The 20,927-nt window shown below is 44.5% G+C and overlaps 1 protein-coding gene across 1 annotated transcript in view; it reads right to left on the bottom strand.

Moving 5' to 3' along the window:
* The window catches only part of TGM3 (transglutaminase 3), a 30,707-nt gene extending 11,433 nt beyond the window's left edge, over window positions 1-19,274 (bottom strand). Inside the window, exons 1-7 of the mRNA XM_008594094.1 lie at window positions 19,130-19,274; window positions 18,529-18,768; window positions 17,847-17,965; window positions 16,419-16,547; window positions 11,438-11,615; window positions 11,195-11,330; window positions 2,251-2,354 (exon numbers count right to left, since the gene is read on the bottom strand). Coding sequence (XP_008592316.1) covers window positions 2,251-2,354; window positions 11,195-11,330; window positions 11,438-11,615; window positions 16,419-16,547; window positions 17,847-17,965; window positions 18,529-18,768; window positions 19,130-19,274 — 1,051 coding nt within the window. The remainder of the gene's footprint in view (window positions 1-2,250; window positions 2,355-11,194; window positions 11,331-11,437; window positions 11,616-16,418; window positions 16,548-17,846; window positions 17,966-18,528; window positions 18,769-19,129) is intronic.
* Between the last annotated feature and the right edge of the window lie 1,653 nt (window positions 19,275-20,927).

The raw sequence follows: 20,927 nt of genomic DNA, 5'->3' as shown, positions 1-20,927 counted from the left end.
GTGGATTGATTGATAGATATAGATAGATGGATGGGTGGATAGAGATAGATGATACAGAGGTAGATGGATAGATATAGATATAGGCACAGATATATAGCTGTATAGACAGTTTCACTCAGAGAGTGTCCAACTGAAAGAAGACAAGATGTAGCGGAATAGAAAGAAGAGTGTTGTTCCATTTGTGTTTACAAAATAAACAAGAAATACACACACACACACACACACATGCATACACACACACTTTTTTATGTACTTGGAATAGTGACATTCAACTTTTTTTACCATGACCCCTCAAAAGGAGTACATTTGACATCTTGGCACACGTGATACTGAAACAAAAATTTCACAGGTGAGTACTTAGACTTACTATGTCCAATGCACCCTGATGTTTTATTTTATTTTATTTTTTTCTGCCTTTCCATTCCATTCCATTTTCTTTTCTTAAATAATAGCCACAACCCACAAACTTGACTTTATAAACACTAATGGGTTGCAATGAAAAGTTTGACAAGAAGTGTCCTGGAAATATCTGGAAGGTCATGTCCCAACCCCCAAATCCAGTAACACACTTTGCTTCTGGGAGAGGGGTTAGGAGTTGGGNGTCACCTCCCTCCTCTAGCACTCAGCATAGGTAGCTCAGATGGATAGATGGATGGATAGATAGATATAGATGGATAGATAGATATAGATAGATGGATGGGTAGGTGGATCGATTGATGCATAGATATAGATAGATGGATGGATGGATGGATAGATATAGATGGATAGATAGCCATAGATAGATATAGATAATAGACATAGATGGATGGATAGATAGGTGGATTGATTGATAGATATAGATAGATGGATGGGTGGATAGAGATAGATGATACAGAGGTAGATGGATAGATATAGATATAGGCACAGATATATAGCTGTATAGACAGTTTCACTCAGAGAGTGTCCAACTGAAAGAAGACAAGATGTAGCGGAATAGAAAGAAGAGTGTTGTTCCATTTGTGTTTACAAAATAAACAAGAAATACACACACACACACACACACATGCATACACACACACTTTTTTATGTACTTGGAATAGTGACATTCAACTTTTTTTACCATGACCCCTCAAAAGGAGTACATTTGACATCTTGGCACACGTGATACTGAAACAAAAATTTCACAGGTGAGTACTTAGACTTACTATGTCCAATGCACCCTGATGTTTTATTTTATTTTATTTTTTTCTGCCTTTCCATTCCATTCCATTTTCTTTTCTTAAATAATAGCCACAACCCACAAACTTGACTTTATAAACACTAATGGGTTGCAATGAAAAGTTTGACAAGAAGTGTCCTGGAAATATCTGGAAGGTCATGTCCCAACCCCCAAATCCAGTAATACACTTTGCTTCTGGGAGAGGGGTTAGGAGTTGGGGGTAAGACAATGTCCATTGTGAGTCCTCAAGAAGTGTCCTGGAAATATCTGGAAGGTCATGTCCCAACCCCCAAATCCAGTAACACACTTTGCTTCTGGGAGAGGGGTTAGGAGTTGGGGGTAAGACAATGTCCATTGTGAGTCCTTTTAGAATGGTTTCAATTTTTTTTAACTACATACACATATTACCTTATAAATCTTTTTTTTTTTAATGTTTGAAAGAAACAACTCAAAGTGATGGTAACAGACAAGACATGCTCTAGAAGTCAGAGGAGGGAAGAGGACAGGCTCCCAGAGAGCCTGGGACCCAAGTCCTGATGGAAGAAAAGAGAGGAGAGGCCACAGGTGGGAGCACAGGCCTGAGACAGGGACGAGGCAGCTTGGCAGAGGGATGCACATGAAGGGGAGACAGCTGCTGCGACCATGGTCATGGAGACCTTGAGCTGAGCGAGGAATGGGGGATAAGTCCCAAAGGCAATCAGGAGCTACCAGGTTTCTGCATGGGAGGAACAGGCTGCTAGAGGCAGCACAGGAAAATCATTATTGGCAGAGGAGGCTTTCTGTCCCTTGGCTCTGGCACGTGGCAGGGATTCCACGGGAGCAATAGCAGCCAGTGCGGGTGCAGGGAAGTCACCCTTTTAAATAGCAGTCCAAGCCAAATAAAACTAGGAGGAGAAATCTATTTTTAACATGTTTTTGTTTTAACCCAGTCATGCATTCCAGAGATGAAGAGGGCTTTTGGGTCAGTTCCCTGTGCTGCTGTCCACTATTGTAAATAATAAAGAGGCTCATGACTTCAAGCCAAGCCCAGAGAAGGGCCGGCAGTGAATTACCTTGGCTCCTCTCCTGGGGGGTAGCATCCAACACCTGCCATCCACCGTACGAGGGGCCCAGGTCAGACCGCACAAACCAGCCTTCATTCCAGACATGGAAATTCCTGCAGAGAGAACCAGACACTGCAGAGCTTGCACAGACCACACAGCAGGTGAGTGGCAAAACACCACATCTCTGACCTGACAGTGCAGTGCCGCAATAGCCACAGAGTGACTGTGCAGCTGTTGTGCTAGGTCTTGGTGCACATTGTCTCACAGAAATCCTCACAGCACTGTGAAATCGGTGCTAAGTGGAAACTGAGGCTCAGAAAAGTTAAGGAGCTAACAATGTCAGAGTCAAGGTTTGGATCCAGGTATGCCTAGCTCCAAAGCCAAAGCCTTGACCACCATGCTCCACAGTATTTCTGAGAAGCAGAAGGAATCTAGGTTGGAGCCAGCTATGCGGCAGGCAACCTGCCACAGTTTTCTCTCTGCATCCTGTGGGGGACACTTCTGTAGTTGGCGTGGGCTGAAAATGAATGGGCTTGCAGCAGGAGTGACAGGTTTGGCTAGGAGCCACGCAGCCTCTTGACTGGGGTCTGAATTGAAGAGTGACATATGCCAGTTCTAAAATATTCTTTGTCAATGTCGTCACTTTGTGCCCCAATCTGTAAGCCTCAGTCACTGCTTGCCCCTCACCAGGCACAGCCAATTAGCCAAAGTCTTATTCATCCATCACTTGATTCTGTCCTCTCTTCCTCTCCAATCCACTGAAACCACAGTAACACTGGCTTTGGCAATTTTCAGTCCAACTTGAAGAGAATATAAGTCCAACATAAATCCAAGTTCTAGCCAACTTGCAAAAAATTTTTACACTCATGAAGTGGGAAAGAGAGTTCTAAGCAGACCATCCACTTCAGAAGCCATAAAAAAAAAAAAAGACTGATATATTTGACTAGGTAAAAGTATTAAACTTACATTAAAATTTAATTATTAAATATTACTATTAAATTATTAATTATTATTATTAATTATTTTATTATTACTTAATTATTAAATATTTAATTTAAATATTAAACAAACACAAAAAACCTGTAGTTCTGTTTCTGGTATGGAGGATAAGTTCATGACAGAGAGACCCTTTTACATATAACAATAAATTATGAAAAAAAACATTATGAGACAACAGCCTGAGAGTAAACAAAGCAAGGAAGATTTTAGAGGGGAGTTAAAACTTGGAGGAAGCTGCCAGCATGGGGGGAGTTGCACTTTCTGTGACTTTGCTTGAAGGACAGGCCACAGTTGAAGTCAAGTGCAGGGCAGTGAAAATTTGGTCAGTTGGCCCACTTCTTTCTGACCCAAGGAGCCAGGAAACAGAGCCTGGGTCAACTGGAGCTGCTGGAGAGTGAGAGGGTAGTTCTGGAAAGAAAGAGTCAGGGAAATGGAGCCCCAAATTCATCTATATACTCTGTCCAAACCTCTGGGTGACCCTGGAACCATGCATGTATGAGGCAGACTGCAAGTAGTTCAACTAAAGATAAAGGATAAACTGAGATTGGAGCTGCTGCCCATCACAGGTGAGACAGTTTACAGTTTGAGTCTAGCCCAGGTGAACCACTAAAACAAAGTAACAGACTCCAGACATATCCAATGTCCAATGCACAATGTGAAACTGCTCAGCACACAAAGAGCCAGAAAAATGTGATATCCTCTAGGGAAAAGACAATCAATAGAGACCAACCCTAAAATAATCCAGATGTTGGGACTGTCAGTCAAGAACTTTAAAGCAGCTACTATAACTATGCTCAATGAAATAAAGGAAAATATGCTTATAATGAATGAAAAGAGAGGAACCCTTGGCAGAGAAACAGAAAATATAAAAAAACTAATGAAATGAAAAATTTTAACTGGAAAAAAGTCCAGTATTTGAAATTAAATAATTCAGTGGATGGATTTATTAGCAGAGTAGAGATGACAGAGGAGTCAATAAACATGAAGATAGATCTTTAGAAATTCTCCAATCTGAAGACAAGAGAGAAAAAAATTGAAAAAAATTATAAAGTAGAGAAAATACGTACAACATGTTTGCTAGATATTTACTATACAAGAGTACTTCAAAAAGTTTTTGGGAAAAATAAAATTGAGAGATAATATGAATTTTTCCCTGAACTTTCTGAAGTACCTCATATTAATATTATAAATTATTTACAAATCAATAAGAAAAAGACACAGAAGAAAAACATGCCAATAAAAGGCAATGGGCAGGCAATTTTTATGAGGAATACCTATGATCATTGAACATATAAAAATAGTTTTAACCTCAATACTATTAAAAGAAAATTCAAATGACAAAGAGATACCATCACAGAGATACATAGATTACACCTATCAGACGATCAGAGATTAAAGTTTAGGATGATACTCATCATTGTACTCATTTCAGTTGGGAGAACAAGCACTGTCATACACCACTGGTGGGAGTTTAAATTGGTATGACCTTGGTGGAGGACAGTTTGGCAATGAATATTAATAAAACACCTTTAAAATTCTACATAACCACTGAGCCAGTAATTCCATATCTGGGAATTTCTCCTATAGAAAAACTCACGTGAGTGCACATAGATGTATGTGTAAAGATGTTCACTGCATCATTGTTTATAATAGCAAAAACGTTGGAGGAAAGATTCATCAATAAGGGAATGGTTGGATAAATTGTGGCACAGTCATGCAACGGAATATCACATAGATGTCAAAAAGAATGAGACAAATCAATCTGTTGTTTATAATAGCAAAAACGTTGGAGGAAAGATTCATCAATAAGGGAATGGTTGGATAAACTGTGGCACAGTCATGCAACGGAATATCACATAGATGTCAAAAAGAATGAGACAAATCAATCTAGTACTTATATGGAGAGATGTCTAAAATATATCATAAAATAAAAAACATCAAGTTATATATCTGTTTGTGTATATACATATGATGAATCCATCTGAATTTTAAAAATTATACGTTAAAAAAATTGGATAAAGTTAGTCTCCAATAATTGCATTTTCTTAGATAGCCACCATTAACAATTTGGTGCATATGTTATACTTATATATATGGTGCATATTAACTAAGTTTTACATTATTTATTTTTGTAATGTTTTTATTTTCTATAATGAGAATTACTCATTACTTCTATAATTAGAAACTAAATGAATATTTTTAATGAATATGTATATTATATAAATGATAATAGCTAACAGAGTATTAACATAGCAAGTTAAGTGTTCTAACTGCCTTACACATATTAACTCATTTAATCCTTACAACACTCTATAAGGTAGAAATAATTATTATCCCCATTTGACAACTCTGGAAACTGAGACACGGAGAAGTTAAGTGACTTGTTCAAGGTTTAAGAGAGAGTAAATAAGCAGAGAGGGATTTCAATCCAGGCAGAAGGGAGAAAAAAGGGAAAATTGATATTATAGTTAACAGCAGGGAAAAAGATAATGGTTCAACCATATAATGGAATATGATGCATTTAAAATAATCTTATTTTGAAGATTACGTAATGACATGTGGGAAATGCTCAAAATACAATGTTTAATCAAAAAACACATGCTTAAAACTGATTGTGAAGTGGTCGGTTTCTAGGTGTGGGAAGAAGTAAGATGCATCTATTAAATTCTCTGTCTTATACTCACGCCTTGTAAAATGCATGATCTCAATACTATAATCAGCAACAACTAATAGAAAAAAGACTGGGTAGAGAACTATCAAATGTTAAATACATGTGAACGACAGTATGACGGATGATTTTTACTTCTTTATACATTTTGAAATTTCCTATTGTTGTGAAAACAGTGATCATAAAAATTATCTCCAGGAAGACCCACCAAGTGTCTTTTTGAATGGGCCTTTAGGGTTGGTTAAAATTCAACAAGGAAAGTCAAGGGAAGAATGAGAAGATTCTAGGTGGGCGAAAGGGGCCAGGGAGGGAGAGAAAGTGGTGAGAACACCAAGTTTCACATTCATTTCATTCCAAGGGGAAGGGCGGGGTGGTTTAAAAAAAAATTGGTAAGTGGCCATGTTTTAATACTTATTTACAAGGTGGGAATTTAAGACAGAGCAGATAACAAATACATCCTGGTTCCTCCCTCATGCAGAAGCCAACTTCTTTAGTCACACATATTGGGGATGTGCACCCTTCACATGCCCATGGGTGCCATCATGGTAATTCTGTTTTGAGTTTCTGGTTGTGTGCCACCATCTCCCCGCCACCCCAACCTTGAGCTCTGTCCCTGTCTTGAGTGTTACAGGAGGAGCTCAGGAAAAGGACAGGCTGTAGGCATCAGAACTACCTGAGGCATTTATCAAAAGATGCAAATTCATGCCCCTCTCATCTCCCCCACCCAAGTTAGTTCTTATGTAATCCTTGAAGTACATAAACTGCTGCTCTAGAGACAGCAACTGAGCTATGCTTACCTTTGAGCTCACGGGGTTAAGAGACCGTGACTAGAAAATAGCCCCAAATCTCCACCCTTTCTGTAAGCAAACTCCTAATTTGTCCTTCCTAATGCAGTTCAGAAAATAGCTCCACCAAAGTCTTTCCTGACATGCTGAGAAAGCACCAGCCATACCTCTGTGCTATCTCTGAATCTTGCACAGAATTCAATGATCTCACTGCTTCTACTCCATAATCACCAATCTTTTTCTGCAGATATAAACTCCTCTAGCACAGTTCCTGCATCTTACTCCTCTCGGTGCCCAGCGTCCATTGCGGGTATGTACTGAATCACATTGACTTGATCGGACTGTTCTGGGGCAAGGCATTCTTGCAGCCTTGGTTTCCTCACATTGGGGGCTGGGTAGGTGTTAGTGGTGTCAGAGTCCATTGCGGGTATGTACTGAATCACATTGACTTGATCGGACTGTTCCGGGCAAGGCATTCTTGCAGCCTTGGTTTCCTCACATTGGGGGCTGGGTAGGTGTTAGTGGTGGCAGAGATTCAGAAGCAGAGGCCACGGAGAGATCGCATTAGGGGCCAGGAATTCAGCTAAGGTGTGGGTGCCAATGGCTCTTCTTCAGAAGCACTGCCCACCTCCACCTCCCTGAGAGGGCTGGGCAATCCCCATGTGCCCCGGAGCTCTACAGAGTCTACAGGTAGAGTCATGTCTGACTCTAGAAATTAAGGGATCAAATCAAATGAATTAAGAAAACAAGCCAGGAATGTCATGATAACTTTGGCCAAACTGTTCCAAATCATTTGGTTCTGCTGAACGACTGAGCAAGCTCCAGAAACTTCTTTCGTAGTGGCCCCAAAGGGAACCGTATCAAAGAAGCATCCCAAAGTCAGCTCCCCACAAAGCGTCCTGACCGAAGAAAGTGAATACTCCAGAGTCCTGCGCCTTTTAAGCCAAACCACTGGCATGAGCAGGATGGCTCAGAAAAAATTACACCCCACTGGACGCTGTGAATGTGATTGAAAGAAAGATCTGGAAGAAATTGCTGAGGTCCCCTGATCTAGTCCTCCATTTTTCGGGTGGAAAATTGAGATGCAGGAAAGTTAAGGAGCTTATGTAATGTCATATGTTTAGTTAGAGTGCCTGAAGGTCTTTAGCTGTTTACCATCAGACTAGTCACTTCTCTCTGGGCCTTTGTTTTCTCATCTATAGAATGAGCAGATCCTTGTCTCAGGTCCCTTCCAGTCCCAATGTTCTTTGACTTGGTGAAGTTCTGTTTAAGGACAGCTGAGTCCTACCCCTAGCTTGGATACTAATTCACAGTGGGACATTGGGCAAGTCATTACTCTTCACTGAGCCCATGAGACAAAGTTTAGTCTTACAAAGTAGTGGCATTTGCTGCCTAAGTGTGAACCAAAGAACCAGCTTCTCTACCTGAATGTCTTGGACAGCACCCAACCTAACCAGTGCTGCCACTGGCATCCAGCCAGCCTCCTCTGGAAAATCTCAAGGTAAGAGCTGGCAGATTTCTCAAACATCAGTCAGGAATAACTACAACATTCTCTGGCATCTCTCTGATGCTTTATAGTTTACAAAGTTGCCTGGGTTCAAATCCTGTCTCCATCACCTTCTAGTTACGTGCCCTTGGGTGAACTGCTTGATCTTTTAGTGCCTGTTTCCTCAACTAGAAAATGGGGATGATAATAATAGTGCCTACTCATCAATTGTAAAGAATACGTGTAAGCACTTAGGACAGTACCTGGCACACAACAATTGCTCAACAAATTATGAGCTGCTGCTGTTATCATTGCTAAGCATTTCTGCTGCTTAACCCCATTTGATTCTCACAGTCTATTATGTTAGGCAAATCTGGACAAGGTTCGAAAGCTTCCAAGATTTATAACATACAAGGATTCAGACCAAAACTTTTTGGTCCAAGCCCAAGCTGTCCTTATAATAGTTAGTGATTTCACTCCAGGCAGATAATGACACTTGGTTTAATTCTCCCTTAGGTGGGATTTACTGTAGAAGGGGTGAGGTGGGCTGGAAGCTGTAGAGAATTAAATAATTCAAGCTGGGAAGAGACTTGATTTATATTCACTGATGGAGAAACTTGAGACCAGTAGGATGAGTTAGTTGTCTTGCACAAGTCCCATAGCAAGATGGTGGTAGGGCTGGAACTAGGGCTTAGGCTCTCTTCCTCATACCATCCAGGGCTGGGTCCCCAACCTCTGCTGACAGGGAAGGGGTAGGGAGTGACCATCAGCCCCCACTGCTTTCTGAGAAGCATTCAAAAGGGGGTGGGAGGTTGAGGGGTGACAGGACCCTCAGGAACAATCAGAGCCTCTGGACCTGGCACCCTCCCATGAGGCCAACAGAAATGACAGTGGAGCCACCATGGAATCCCTCTACCCACCCATACCTGTCCCGAAGGTGATTATATCTGGAAAAAATGATTAAGCTGATGTGGGATGGTAGTGTGAACCAGTAACCAAGAGACCTGGGTTCTAATTCCAAATTTAGCTTAAAGGCCCCACCTTCCTGCTTCCAGGAAGCCTTCCTTGAAGATTCCCTCCCTGAGTTCCCACAGTGCTTACTGTCTGAATCACTCACCTGGCACAGAACACCATGCAATGTAGCTAAGTAGCCTCTACTAATGGCATCCCCACCCTTGTCCCCTAACAGCACCATAAATGCTTTTACTAGAGGAACTGAGTCTTGAGCTCACTGGTTTCCCTGCAGTTTCCAGTGTGCAGAATAATCACAGAAGGGTTATACCAAAGGGGACCCACAACAAAGATCAGTCATCTTATTTAAACAATCATCATGAGTCTTAAGCTCACTGGTTTCCCTGCAGTTTCCAGTGTGCAGAATAATCTCAGAAGGGTTATACCAAAGGGGACCCACAACAAAGATCAGTCATCTTATTTAAACAATCATCTCCTTTTGTAAAGGAAACCAAGGCTAGAAGTGATCAGAACTGGTTGTGATGGGATTTTGTACACAAACAACAAAAGAAAAATGCAAGGAGAAGAAAAGACATTCATTTATGAGAAGCCAGAAAGTAAAACTTTGCCACGAGTAGCAATTCATTAGAGAGAAAGTTGAGCGTGAGCAGATCAAGAAAGAAAATCTTAAAATAAGCATTATCTCCCGCATGAAACCTGGGAATCTGTGTGTCTCTGGGTGGATCATGTAAGCCTCACTCCCCTTTAGAGGGGAGGGGACGCTTATATTTCTCAGTTCAGTGGTTGGCACAGGGTTGTGGCTTATTTGTTTTAATAGCTGTTTTCATTAATTTCTATTTTCTTTCCCTTTATTCCATTAGTTACACAAAGCACATTTCAGAAAACTTGGACCTACTTATTCTGGGAATAATAAGTAATAAAAAATATTTTATATAGGCCATCACAACATTATACATCTGGAAATAAGATGGCATTGCTGTAAGGTTATCTAGCCATACACATGTGAACAATTATATGTGTGTGTATCCTTTGAAATGGATTTAAACACAATAGATTATTGACGTATGTGTGTGGCACTTTATGTATAGACACATAAATATCTATGTGTCCATACAGATATAGACACAGTTTTTAATTACCATCTGATAATAACTTGGCATATGATATATAATCTTAAATAGTTGTAACAAGATAGATTATTGACATATGTGTGTGGCACTTTATGTATAGACACATAAATATCTATGTGTCCATACAGATATAGACACAATTTTTAATTACCATCTGATAATAACTTGGCATATGATATATAATCTTAAATAGTTGTAACAATATCTATTTTTATGTATATGTATTTCTCTAGTTATAGATATGTCTATACATTTTATATAACCTACTTCCAGTTGGCATCTGTACATATATGTATAAATTACATATATATGTGTGCGTGTATGTAGCTACATGTGTATATGGCATATTTATGGTTAGAAATATATATGCTCAGATACATCTAAAACTTTTTATTTTCATCTGAAATCCCAAATAAACTTCTAACTTTTCATTCTGTCAACGAATGTACATAACAAGTATATACGCATTAAAAGTAAATGTGTTACTTTTGTTACTCTCTTTAAGAAAGCCCATAAGTCATATGGGTTGCCAAAAATGAAGTATATTTCTAAATCTCACTGGAAAATCAATAGTTTCAACTTTTATCCCTTAAAGTTGCATGGGAGCTAATGGATCTCATAAATTCAGGGTGGTTTCACAGAGCTCATGAACCACGTCTTTCACTGGTATCAGACCCTTCACCTGAAGGCAGCGAGCTAGAACAGACCAGCAGAGCTTGCAGAGCACTGAGAAGAGGTGTCTCATGTCCTGCTCTATGTGTACTCAGCATAGTAGCACTTCTATTCTAAACCATGTCCTGACATGTTACTTGCCTCCTAACTCCTGTTTGGAGCTGGATCGCAGGGGAACGGTGAGGGCACGCAGCTGCTCAGCCTCGGTGCTTGAGGTTCAGCAATAAGGTCAGATGCTTACCATACACTATCACTGCCTTTGTCCAGGGGGTTTCCCTGGGCATCGTAGTACACATCCACGCTGAGGTTCCGGTCTGTGTCGTGAGCTGAGTTGAAGTTGGTGATCACCCGGGAGGGAATCCCCAAACACCGCATCACTGCAAGTCAAGGTCACTGTGAGGACTCGGGTTGTGGTGGAGACGGTACCTCGGCTCACCCCATTGCTGCCCACTGACCCAGTAAAGACACATCACACCCGAGGTACCTGTGTTGAGGGTCCCTGCAAAGACCCAGCACTGGCCATATCGGACTGGTCTGAAGCCAGATTTTTTCCACTCCTTGAGGATCTCCACGCTGCCATTCCAGTTCCTTGGGTCCCGGCCACCCGTGTAACTGCCACTCCAGTTCCCAGCAAGTACACCGTTGTCATCATTGCCATTAATCTAGGCAGAAATCCCCCCACAAATGAATCGACATCCTGCCTTTCCTATGGAGAGTGAAATGCAGAATTCACAGGACAAGGTGGAGAGATGAGAAAGGAAGTCAGGGACCATCGAGTGGACTTCTCTGTGTCTTTCCAGGTGATTTGAGGATGATAATTGTAATAATAATTCCTTAGGGGTACTGAGAGGTGTGTGAGTTTAGGGGTGTTTTGCCTAATGGGCTGTTTGATTATCCTTGATCCATTCATCAATTCTGTCCTGCAGGGTGACATGGTAAACAAAGACTCCACAGCTTCTCAGTGGCAAGACAGGGTCAGAAATCCAGCCTGCAGAGGACATGTTGCAAGAAAGAACTCACAGGCTACCACTGATGTCTGTCTGTTTGGGAATCCATGGTTAGATACTCTTTCTGGGTATACTGGTGGTCTAAAAAGATCACCTTAGAACCTTAGCAACTAACTTCTTGGAAAGAATAAAGATGGAATATTGCTTTTTTTAATTCATTCATTCATTCGTTCGTTCGTTCGTTTGTTCATTCACCTTACTGCATGGTTCTAGAATCAATAACACAATCATAATGCAGCGTGAAAAGAGAATGGACTTGGAATCAAGATACCTGAGTTCCATTGTCTTTTAGAGACACAGTAAAATATCTACAGCAGAAATGTTGTCAAATAATGTAATGTCTGGGATTTATCAAATAATCTGTGGAGGGGGTGGTTGGAGGTGAAAAGAGATTGGACCTGAATTGGTGACTGCTGAAGCTGATGATAGGTCATAAGAGTTCATTATACAAGGAGTCTTCAAGAAGTTCATGCAAAGGGCCGACCCCGTGGCTCACTCGGGAGAGTGCGGCGCTGGGAGCACCGAGGCCGCAGGTTCGGATCCTATATAGGGATGGCTGGTGCGCTCACTGGCTGAGCGTGGTGCAGGCGACACCAAGCCAAGGGTTCCGATCCCCTTACCGGTCCCCCTCCCAAAAAAAAAAAAAGTTCATGCAAAGATTCTTATTGCCTTTTAATTCTATTTTTCTACGAACTTTTTGAACTACCCTCATACTTTTTTCTTTACTTTTATGTGGGTCTGAACTCTTCCATAATAAGAGGTTACGAAAAGAGACAGAGAGGAGAAACCCATGCGACAAGACCCACCGTGCCACTTAGCGAGGTGATCACGGGCAAGTCAATGCACCTCTTTGGGCCTTAGTTCTTCACCTTCCAATACAGGGAAAATAGCAACAAATGAACCCTAAGGTGTCTTCCAGCAGCCAAGTTCCAGGGTCTATGTAACTTTCACTATTTTTTTTTTTTTTTATCCCAACTGTACAATGAGAGGCTGGGCCAGGATCTCTGAGGGCTTCCCCAGCCTGAGTCCCACTCCCTCTCTTTGGAGCATCTATAAACGGCAAAGCTGATGAGAACAGACAGTCTGGAAACAGAAGGATCCTTGCCCAGGACAGGCCAAGCCCAGCCTTCCTGACCCTTCAGTTGCGAATTCTGTACCCCTTCCAGGAGGGCTTGGGCTGTGATCACAGAGTCAGTCAAGACGGGGCCTCCTCCACGATGGAGGATTGTGCAGCCCCTGCCCATCTCCTGAGTCACTGAGCTCCAGCCACCAGCGTGGTAATCAGCAGGGTCATCTCTGGCTGAAAACTGAGCATTTCAAAGCCCTGCACAAGCCATAATTAGCTCATAGCCCAGCCCAACAGGGAGGTCTGGAGAGAACATCAGGGTGGCTCAGCTGAGGAAATTGCCTCCAAGATAAAGTGGTTTGGCCCCAGGGTGAGAGTGAGTCAGCTATGGAGCCAGAGCCAGCTGGCCTGCCCCTGTCTCCTGGGCCAAGGAGGCTCAGCCTCCTAAGCCTACCTGAACTCTTACTACCCTTGACCTCTGCCCCGGCTTTAATCCCCTCTCCTCCAGGCCATTCAGCTCTTGAGGTTCGGTTCCAGGCCCACTTCCTCTCTGTCCCCTGCCTCAGCCACTCTACTCCCACTGGTCACCTCAGGGCCTCACGCCCCCTGGGCCTACCTCTCCCCTTTCCTGCAAGGCTCATTTTAAGACAGCTCTTTCAAAAAATGCTCCCTGATTAACCCCAGATATTTATCATGTAGCTAAAAGGTTGTTCACATTTCTAACCAAATAACTAGCTCATTAGTTTGGAAATTATCCAACTCAAAAAAGTAAAGAGACCAAGAAAGGCCTAAACCGTGAACCAAAAAAATCCAACAGTGAAAGACACTGCTGGGTAATTGCTTAGTTTAAGAGGGTTAAAGTTATAGACTTCCTTTGACTTTTTGTTTTTTTTTGTTTGTTTGTTTCTTGGGCGACTGGCTGGTATGGGGATCTGAACCCTTGACCTTGGTGTTGTAACACCACACTCTTACCATCCTTTTTTTTTGTTTGTTTCTTGGGCAACTGGCTGGTATGGGGATCTGAACCCTTGACCTTGGTGTTGTAACACCACACTCTTACCATCTGAGCTAACCAGCCAGGCTGGCTTTTTCTCTTTAATTTGTACCTTTTGAGCCAGTTAATCCCATGTTTGGACACTTTCTGATGGAGCCATGCTCTACACGCTGAGTGCAGAGCCATAGATTCCTCTTGGGTCTAGCTTGTGAATGTGTGTGAGAGTGGGTGACAGTGAGCGAGTGTGTGTTGTGGGTGGACAAGTCTCTCGGGAGGAGGGAAGGGGTGAAAGGAAAGAGGCCCTGGGCAGGTGGCTGGCACCCTTTGTTCTGGTTTGGCTTGGGCCATGAACCTTGAGCAAGTGACTTCCGCTCCTGAGCTCTTTCCCCACTAGGTAACGAGGGGGCCGCTACTTTTCCATTCTGACACTGAGTGCTCTATGCTCTGGAGGAGATGGACTAGATTAAAGGAGGTCAGCCCTGCAGGCTCACTAGGGGGCTCGCTTTCTTTCCCAGGATGCCCGATGGAGGAGCAGAGTCCGAGCTTTGCACCCTCCTGTCCCTGGTGGACACCCAAAGGGCAAGTTTCCTTCTCATCTGAGAGAGGCCTCACAAACAGCGGAAAGGGTTTGGGAGCCACCTAGACCTGGGTCCAGATCTGCCTCTGCCACTCACTTACCATGTGTCTCAGGCAGGCCCGTTAACTTAGAGGCACCTCAGGTTCCACGTTAGCAAATGGGGATGGTCCCAGCCACCCCCTGTATTAGGAGAGGCTTCAGGAAGACGACATATGTACAGAGTCAGTGCCTATGATCGCTGGTGTTAATGTCTAGTAGCGGTTAGTTATTATCATTTTCCTATTACTCACCATGGCACTCAGCACCCGGCCAACATATTTGGGGTCATTTCTTCGGGCCACGTCACTAGCAGGGTCACGGCGGAAATTCAGACTCTTATCCAAGACTGACAGGCAAATGCTCAGAATGTCATCTTCAAACTGTTCAAAATGGGTCCACGTGTTACAGTGAAAGAAATGACAGGTAGCGTTGGCTCACTGAGGCTACAGGCTCCACACAGATGAAAACCACAGGCACTATCAAGTCCTTTCATTCTGTGGCTTCCAGAAGTGGGAGGTACTGAGGAATAGCCACCGCACCCCGCCTTGAATGCTGCAAACTCATCCGGAGCTCTCGCTATGCTGAAGACCCTGTCCTGACTCCCCTAAAGTGAATGGGAGGGAGCGTGGCAGAGAGGCCCCCTCGCTGCCGCGGACTCGTGAACGAGTTGCTTGGCCTGTCTGGCCTTGACTTCTCCATCTGTATAACAAAGGGTCGGGCCAAGCTAATCTCAATGTCTCCTTCTAGCTCTGAGTATAATCCCAAGCATATTATTTAGACTCCTGGGGACCTAGATATAAATTAGATAAAATATCTCACTAAATGATGTATATGAAGCCATTTTCACAAAATAAGACTTGTTCTTAAGTCACTGCTTCTTAAACAGAAGGCTAAGCTCCTCTTGCCTGAGGTCCTTGCACGTGCTTTGCCTTCTGTCTGGAACGCTCTTCCCCTAGATATCCATCTGGCTCCTTTGCCTCCTTCAGGTTCCTGATCCAAAGCTCCTTCCTAAGTACACACCACCAAAATCAGCCTCCCTTCCACCCCTAGGTGCCCTCTTCCTTTAGATTAAATTCGACACAGAAACACAACATATAAAAGAGATAGCAGACTTGCTCTGGTTGACTGTGTGTGTGAGAGTGTGTGACAGTGAGCGAGTGTGTGTTGTGGGTGGACAAGTCTCTCAGGAGGGGGGAAGGGGTGAAAGGAAAGAGGCCCTGGGCAGGTGGCTGGCACCCTTTGTTCTGGTTTGGCTTGGGCCATGCACCTTGAGCAAGTGACTTCCTCTCCTGAGCTCTTTCCCCATTAGGTAACGAGGGGGCCACTACTTTTCCATTCTGACACTGAGTGCTCTATGCTCTGGAGGAGATGGACTAGATTAAAGGAGGTCAGCCCTGCAGGCTCACTAGGGGGCTCGCTTTCTTTCCCAGGATGCCCGATGGAGGAGCAGAGTCCGAGCTTTGCACCCTCCTGTCCCTGGTGGACACCCAAAGGGCAAGTTTCCTTCTCATCTGAGAGAGGCCTCACAAACAGCGGAAAGGGTTTGGGAGCCACCTAGACCTGGGTCCAGATCTGCCTCTGCCACTCACTTACCATGTGTCTCAGGCAGGCCCGTTAACTTAGAGGCACCTCAGGTTCCACGTTAGCAAATGGGGATGGTCCCAGCCACCCCCTGTATTAGGAGAGGCTTCAGGAAGACGACATATGTACAGAGTCAGTGCCTATGATCGCTGGTGTTAATGTCTAGTAGCGGTTAGTTATTATCATTTTCCTATTACTCACCATGGCACTCAGCACCCGGCCAACATATTTGGGGTCATTTCTTCGGGCCACGTCACTAGCAGGGTCACGGCGGAAATTCAGACTCTTATCCAAGACTGACAGGCAAATGCTCAGAATGTCATCTTCAAACTGTTCAAAATGGGTCCACGTGTTACAGTGAAAGAAATGACAGGTAGCGTTGGCTCACTGAGGCTACAGGCTCCACACAGATGAAAACCACAGGCACTATCAAGTCCTTTCATTCTGTGGCTTCCAGAAGTGGGAGGTACTGAGGAATAGCCACCGCACCCCACCTTGAATGCTGCAAACTCATCCAGAACTCTTGCTATGCCGAAGACCCTGTCCTGACTCCCCTAAAGTGAATGGGAGGGAGCGTGGCAGAGAGGCCCCCTCACTGCCGCGGACTCGTGAACGAGTTATCCATGTGTTACAGTGAAAGAAATGACAGGTAGCGTTGGCTCACTGAGGCTACAGGCTCCACACAGGTGAAAACCACAGGCACTATCAAGTCCTTTCATTCTGTGGCTTCCAGAAGTGGGAGGTACTGAGGAATAGCCACCGCACCCCACCTTGAATGCTGCAAACTCATCCAGAACTCTTGCTATGCCGAAGACCCTGTCCTGACTCCCCTAAAGTGAATGGGAGGGAGCGTGGCAGAGAGGCCCCCTCACTGCCGCGGACTCGTGAACGAGTTGCTTGGCCTGTCTGGCCTTGACTTCTCCATCTGTATAACAAGGGGTCGGGCCAAGCTAATCTCAATGTCTCCTTCTAGCTCTGAGTATAATCCCAAGCATATTATTTAGACTCCTGGGGACCTAGATATAAATCAGATAAAATATCTCACTAAATGATGTATATGAAGCCATTTTCACAAAATAAGACTTGTTCTTAAGTCACTGCTTCTTAAACAGAAGACTAAGCTCCTCTCGCCTGAGGTCCTTGCACGTGCTTTGCCTTCTGTCTGGAACGCTCTTCCCCTAGATATCCATCTGGCTCCCTTGCCTCCTTCAGGTTCCTGATCCAAAGCTCCTTCCTAAGTACACACCACCAAAAAACAGCCTCCCTTCCACCCCTAGGTGCCCTCTTCCTTCAGATTAAATTCGACACAGAAACACAACATATAAAAGAGATAGCAGACTTGCTCTGGTTGACNACTTCATTGCGTCAATTGAGTTACATGTGTCTGTCTTGCCCCCTAGATTGTGGTCCCCCTTCAAAGACAGAAGATCTGTCTTATTCATTTCCTGTATCATTAGTGTGTCGCCTGGGACCTGGCACACAGTAGGTGGTCAATAATGTCTTCTGAATGAATTAATGAACAGAAGGGCCTACAAATGGACAGATGGACCTTTGGCCAATCTATGGGGCAAGCTGCCAAGCTTCTTAGGTGATAGGGACATTCCCCTCAGCTCCCTGTGACCCTTTTACCTGTCCGAAGTTCCAGCCGACCATGCTAATTCGATTTGTGCTTCCCACATAGATGATGCCGGCATCTTCTTGAACATACTCTTCTCTCTCAGCGCTGTTACTCATGAAGACGCTGTCCTCTGTTTGACACAAAAAGCAGATACCGGGGACTAGAACCCTACAGAGGACTCTAGACATCAGTCCTCCAGCCATTCCTGAGGACTGGCCTGGGGACTGGAGCCGGCCCCATCTTCAGCCCTTCCCCCAACCTCCACAGAGGACCCGTGCCATGGGGACAATGAGCTGGAAACAGAAGCTGGGATGACTGGAGGATCTGAAAATGACACCCCAGGGATGAGACACTTGCTCCTTCAGGCTGGTAGCCACCTCCATGGTAGAATGGTGCTGTACTCATTGTCCCTTATAATTTACCACATTATGCAGTTTGTAAAGGTTTGTGATGTCCACAGTAGCCCCAGAGAAAACAGCAGGATGTCCCTTTAATGGACAGGAATTTGAGGCACAGAGAGACAGTGACTGCCCGGACTCCCACAGCTAGTTAAGTGGCAGAGCTTCTGACTTCTAGCTTCTACGTTCTTCCCACAGCCCACAAACTTTCCCTAATCAAACCTGAGCCTGCAAAGACCATTCCCCCATCTCCTTTCCATGGTCAGGGTTTAGATCCGAACTGAAAGATTCCTACCTTGCAGCCAAGGGTTAAAGAGCAGTATGAATGCCCCAAGATTCACAGAAGAGACGTGGCCCTGGGAGGAGATCTGAAGGCTCATTTGGTACCGTCCTATGGGTGCATTGGCAGGACTGGAGACGGAGATTGTCAGAGAGTTGTTATTGCTGGCCCCAAGCGCCGCACGCCAGCCACCACTATTCCCATCGGAGAGTGGAAACACAGCCTTAGTCCTGGCTGACTCTGAGGGGTTAGGCCCTGTCAAAGAAGATAGAGGACGAAGGAAACCAAAGAACACTGGTCAGACTGTGGGGAGAGATCAGGTTCCAACGTAACCGCGGGGGCTCTCTGGGGAACATCGTCCAGTGGAGGACACCATCATCACACTGGAAGTAACTGGACAGACTATATCAGCCAGACCCCTCTTGATATGAAGATGACAACTCTCAGGTTCAGAGATGGGCAGCAACATGCCCAATGTCATGCTGAATCAATGGCAGAGCTGGGCTAGAGCCCAAAGACCGGGGATGCCAGTTTGGCTGCCATCAGCCCTTGGAGGCACAGTCTCAGGGCTACTCAGGAGTGCGGGGGGGGATAGGTGGGGAGAATCAGCAGATACCTGTGGAGACTGTGAACTCCAGAATTTCTCTGGAGTCCAGATTTCGGTTAAAGATCAACACTAAATTGAAGGGTCGGCCTCTCCGCAAGGGGAGCTCCTGGCTGGAGAACTTGTCTGTGTGATGCGCAGAGCGGTTGGAGGTCATCTGCCAGTTGACACTCTGGAGTCCTAAGGCTGTGAGACAGAGAAGAGAGCCTGAAGTCCTGGGAGGCGAGGAACGGAGGTGTGGGAAAGGGGGGCAAATTCCCCAAGGGGCAGCTTCTTGAACACCTTTCTAGGGAGAATCACATTGAAATCTTGATCCCGCATAGCAGGAATGTCACAGCCTTTTCTATTCAATCTTCCCAGACTCAGATACCCTAACTCACATGACACGAGGTCACAGAAATGCTCTGCCCTTTCAGACAGCAGAACCTCTCCACATGCTGTCCCCACTGCCGAGAGTGTCTTTCCCCCTCCACCTGGTGAACTCGGCCTTCTAGGAACAGGCCATGTGCTCTGTGACACTCCACTCAACCAGTCAGGAGAATGGTGTCACCAGCGCAAATACGTTTGTCCTGTTTTAGCATCCCTCATTATTTTGTAGATGGGGGCTCCAGCAGAACTGGGAGGAAGGGAGTTCTCTCAGCCCTGGTCTGGCCTGCTTTCTTACCCCCTGTGTCTCCCCAGACACCAGGGGCCTTTTACCACTCCCATTTCCAGCAAACGTTTACTTATGCATCCTTTACCTTGTCCATGTTTGCAGGGCCTTTGTGTCGGCCTGGGCCTCCAATGCCAGGAGGCGAGCCATGTCTCTGAGCAGCATTTCTATGCCTGAAGACTGGGAAGTCACTGGCCCAGAGAGGACTTGCAAATGCTCACAGGCAAGAGCTGTGTATAGGAGCCAGTCAAAGGCCTGTGGAGTCCCTGGATATGACGCCAATGACAAACGTCTCCAAAACCTTGCTCCCCCACTTCTCACATGGCTGTGGAGGTGACAGAGCTAAACTGAGAAGGGTTTATAGAGAAAACACGATGTGTGGGGAGTGGAGCCCATATAAACCTTTTGGGAAATCTTATTCCTTCAAATTAGGTTTAAGACATTATGTCACCCATTCCTCTGCAAACCAAACTGGTCTCTGTCTTTACGACGAGGCCACAACTATGAGAAAGTGATGGCCCATCCCAGGGCCAGACATAATCCCTTTTTTATGTGTCTGTTTCTCTCCATCAGAATGTGCCTTCTTGATTTTCATATGCTGATGTCTAGCACATTGCTTGACTGTACTAGGCTAATTAAATAAATAAATGAAGGAAGGAACAAATGAACAAAGAAAAAACTAATGTCATGGGCCGGCCCGTGGCTCACTCGGGAGAGTGCGGTGCTGATAACACCAAGGCCTCAGGTTCGGATCCCGTATAGGGATGGCCGGTTCGCTCACTGGCTGAGCGTGGTGCTGACAACACCAAGTCAAGGGTTAAGATTCCCTTACCGGTCATCTTTTAAAAAAAAAAAAAAAAAAAACTAATGTCATGAGATGACCATCATGACTACAGCTCAAAATTTCGTACTTAAGGAAAGGTGAATACGGGGCATGTGTTCAATAAACATATATACAGAGCACCTATTGTTTGTAGTACACTATGTTAGGCACAGTGTTAGGAGTGTAGAAATACCTGAAGTGTAGTTTTACCTCTTAAAGAGCTTTAGCAGCGGGTAAGCAAATGTAAGTGATAATGAACGATGGAATAGGGTAAATCCAGACGTCCCTGATGAAAAGTGCATGAGAGATGCCAGCAGAACAGAGTCACTTTTGGC

Source organism: Galeopterus variegatus, unplaced genomic scaffold (genome assembly GCF_000696425.1).
Source record: "Galeopterus variegatus unplaced genomic scaffold, G_variegatus-3.0.2 Scaffold10128, whole genome shotgun sequence".
Taxonomy (NCBI): Eukaryota; Metazoa; Chordata; class Mammalia; order Dermoptera; family Cynocephalidae; genus Galeopterus; species Galeopterus variegatus.
The sequence above is the reverse complement of the archived record's forward strand: the minus strand, read 5'-3'. Positions and strand labels throughout refer to the sequence as shown.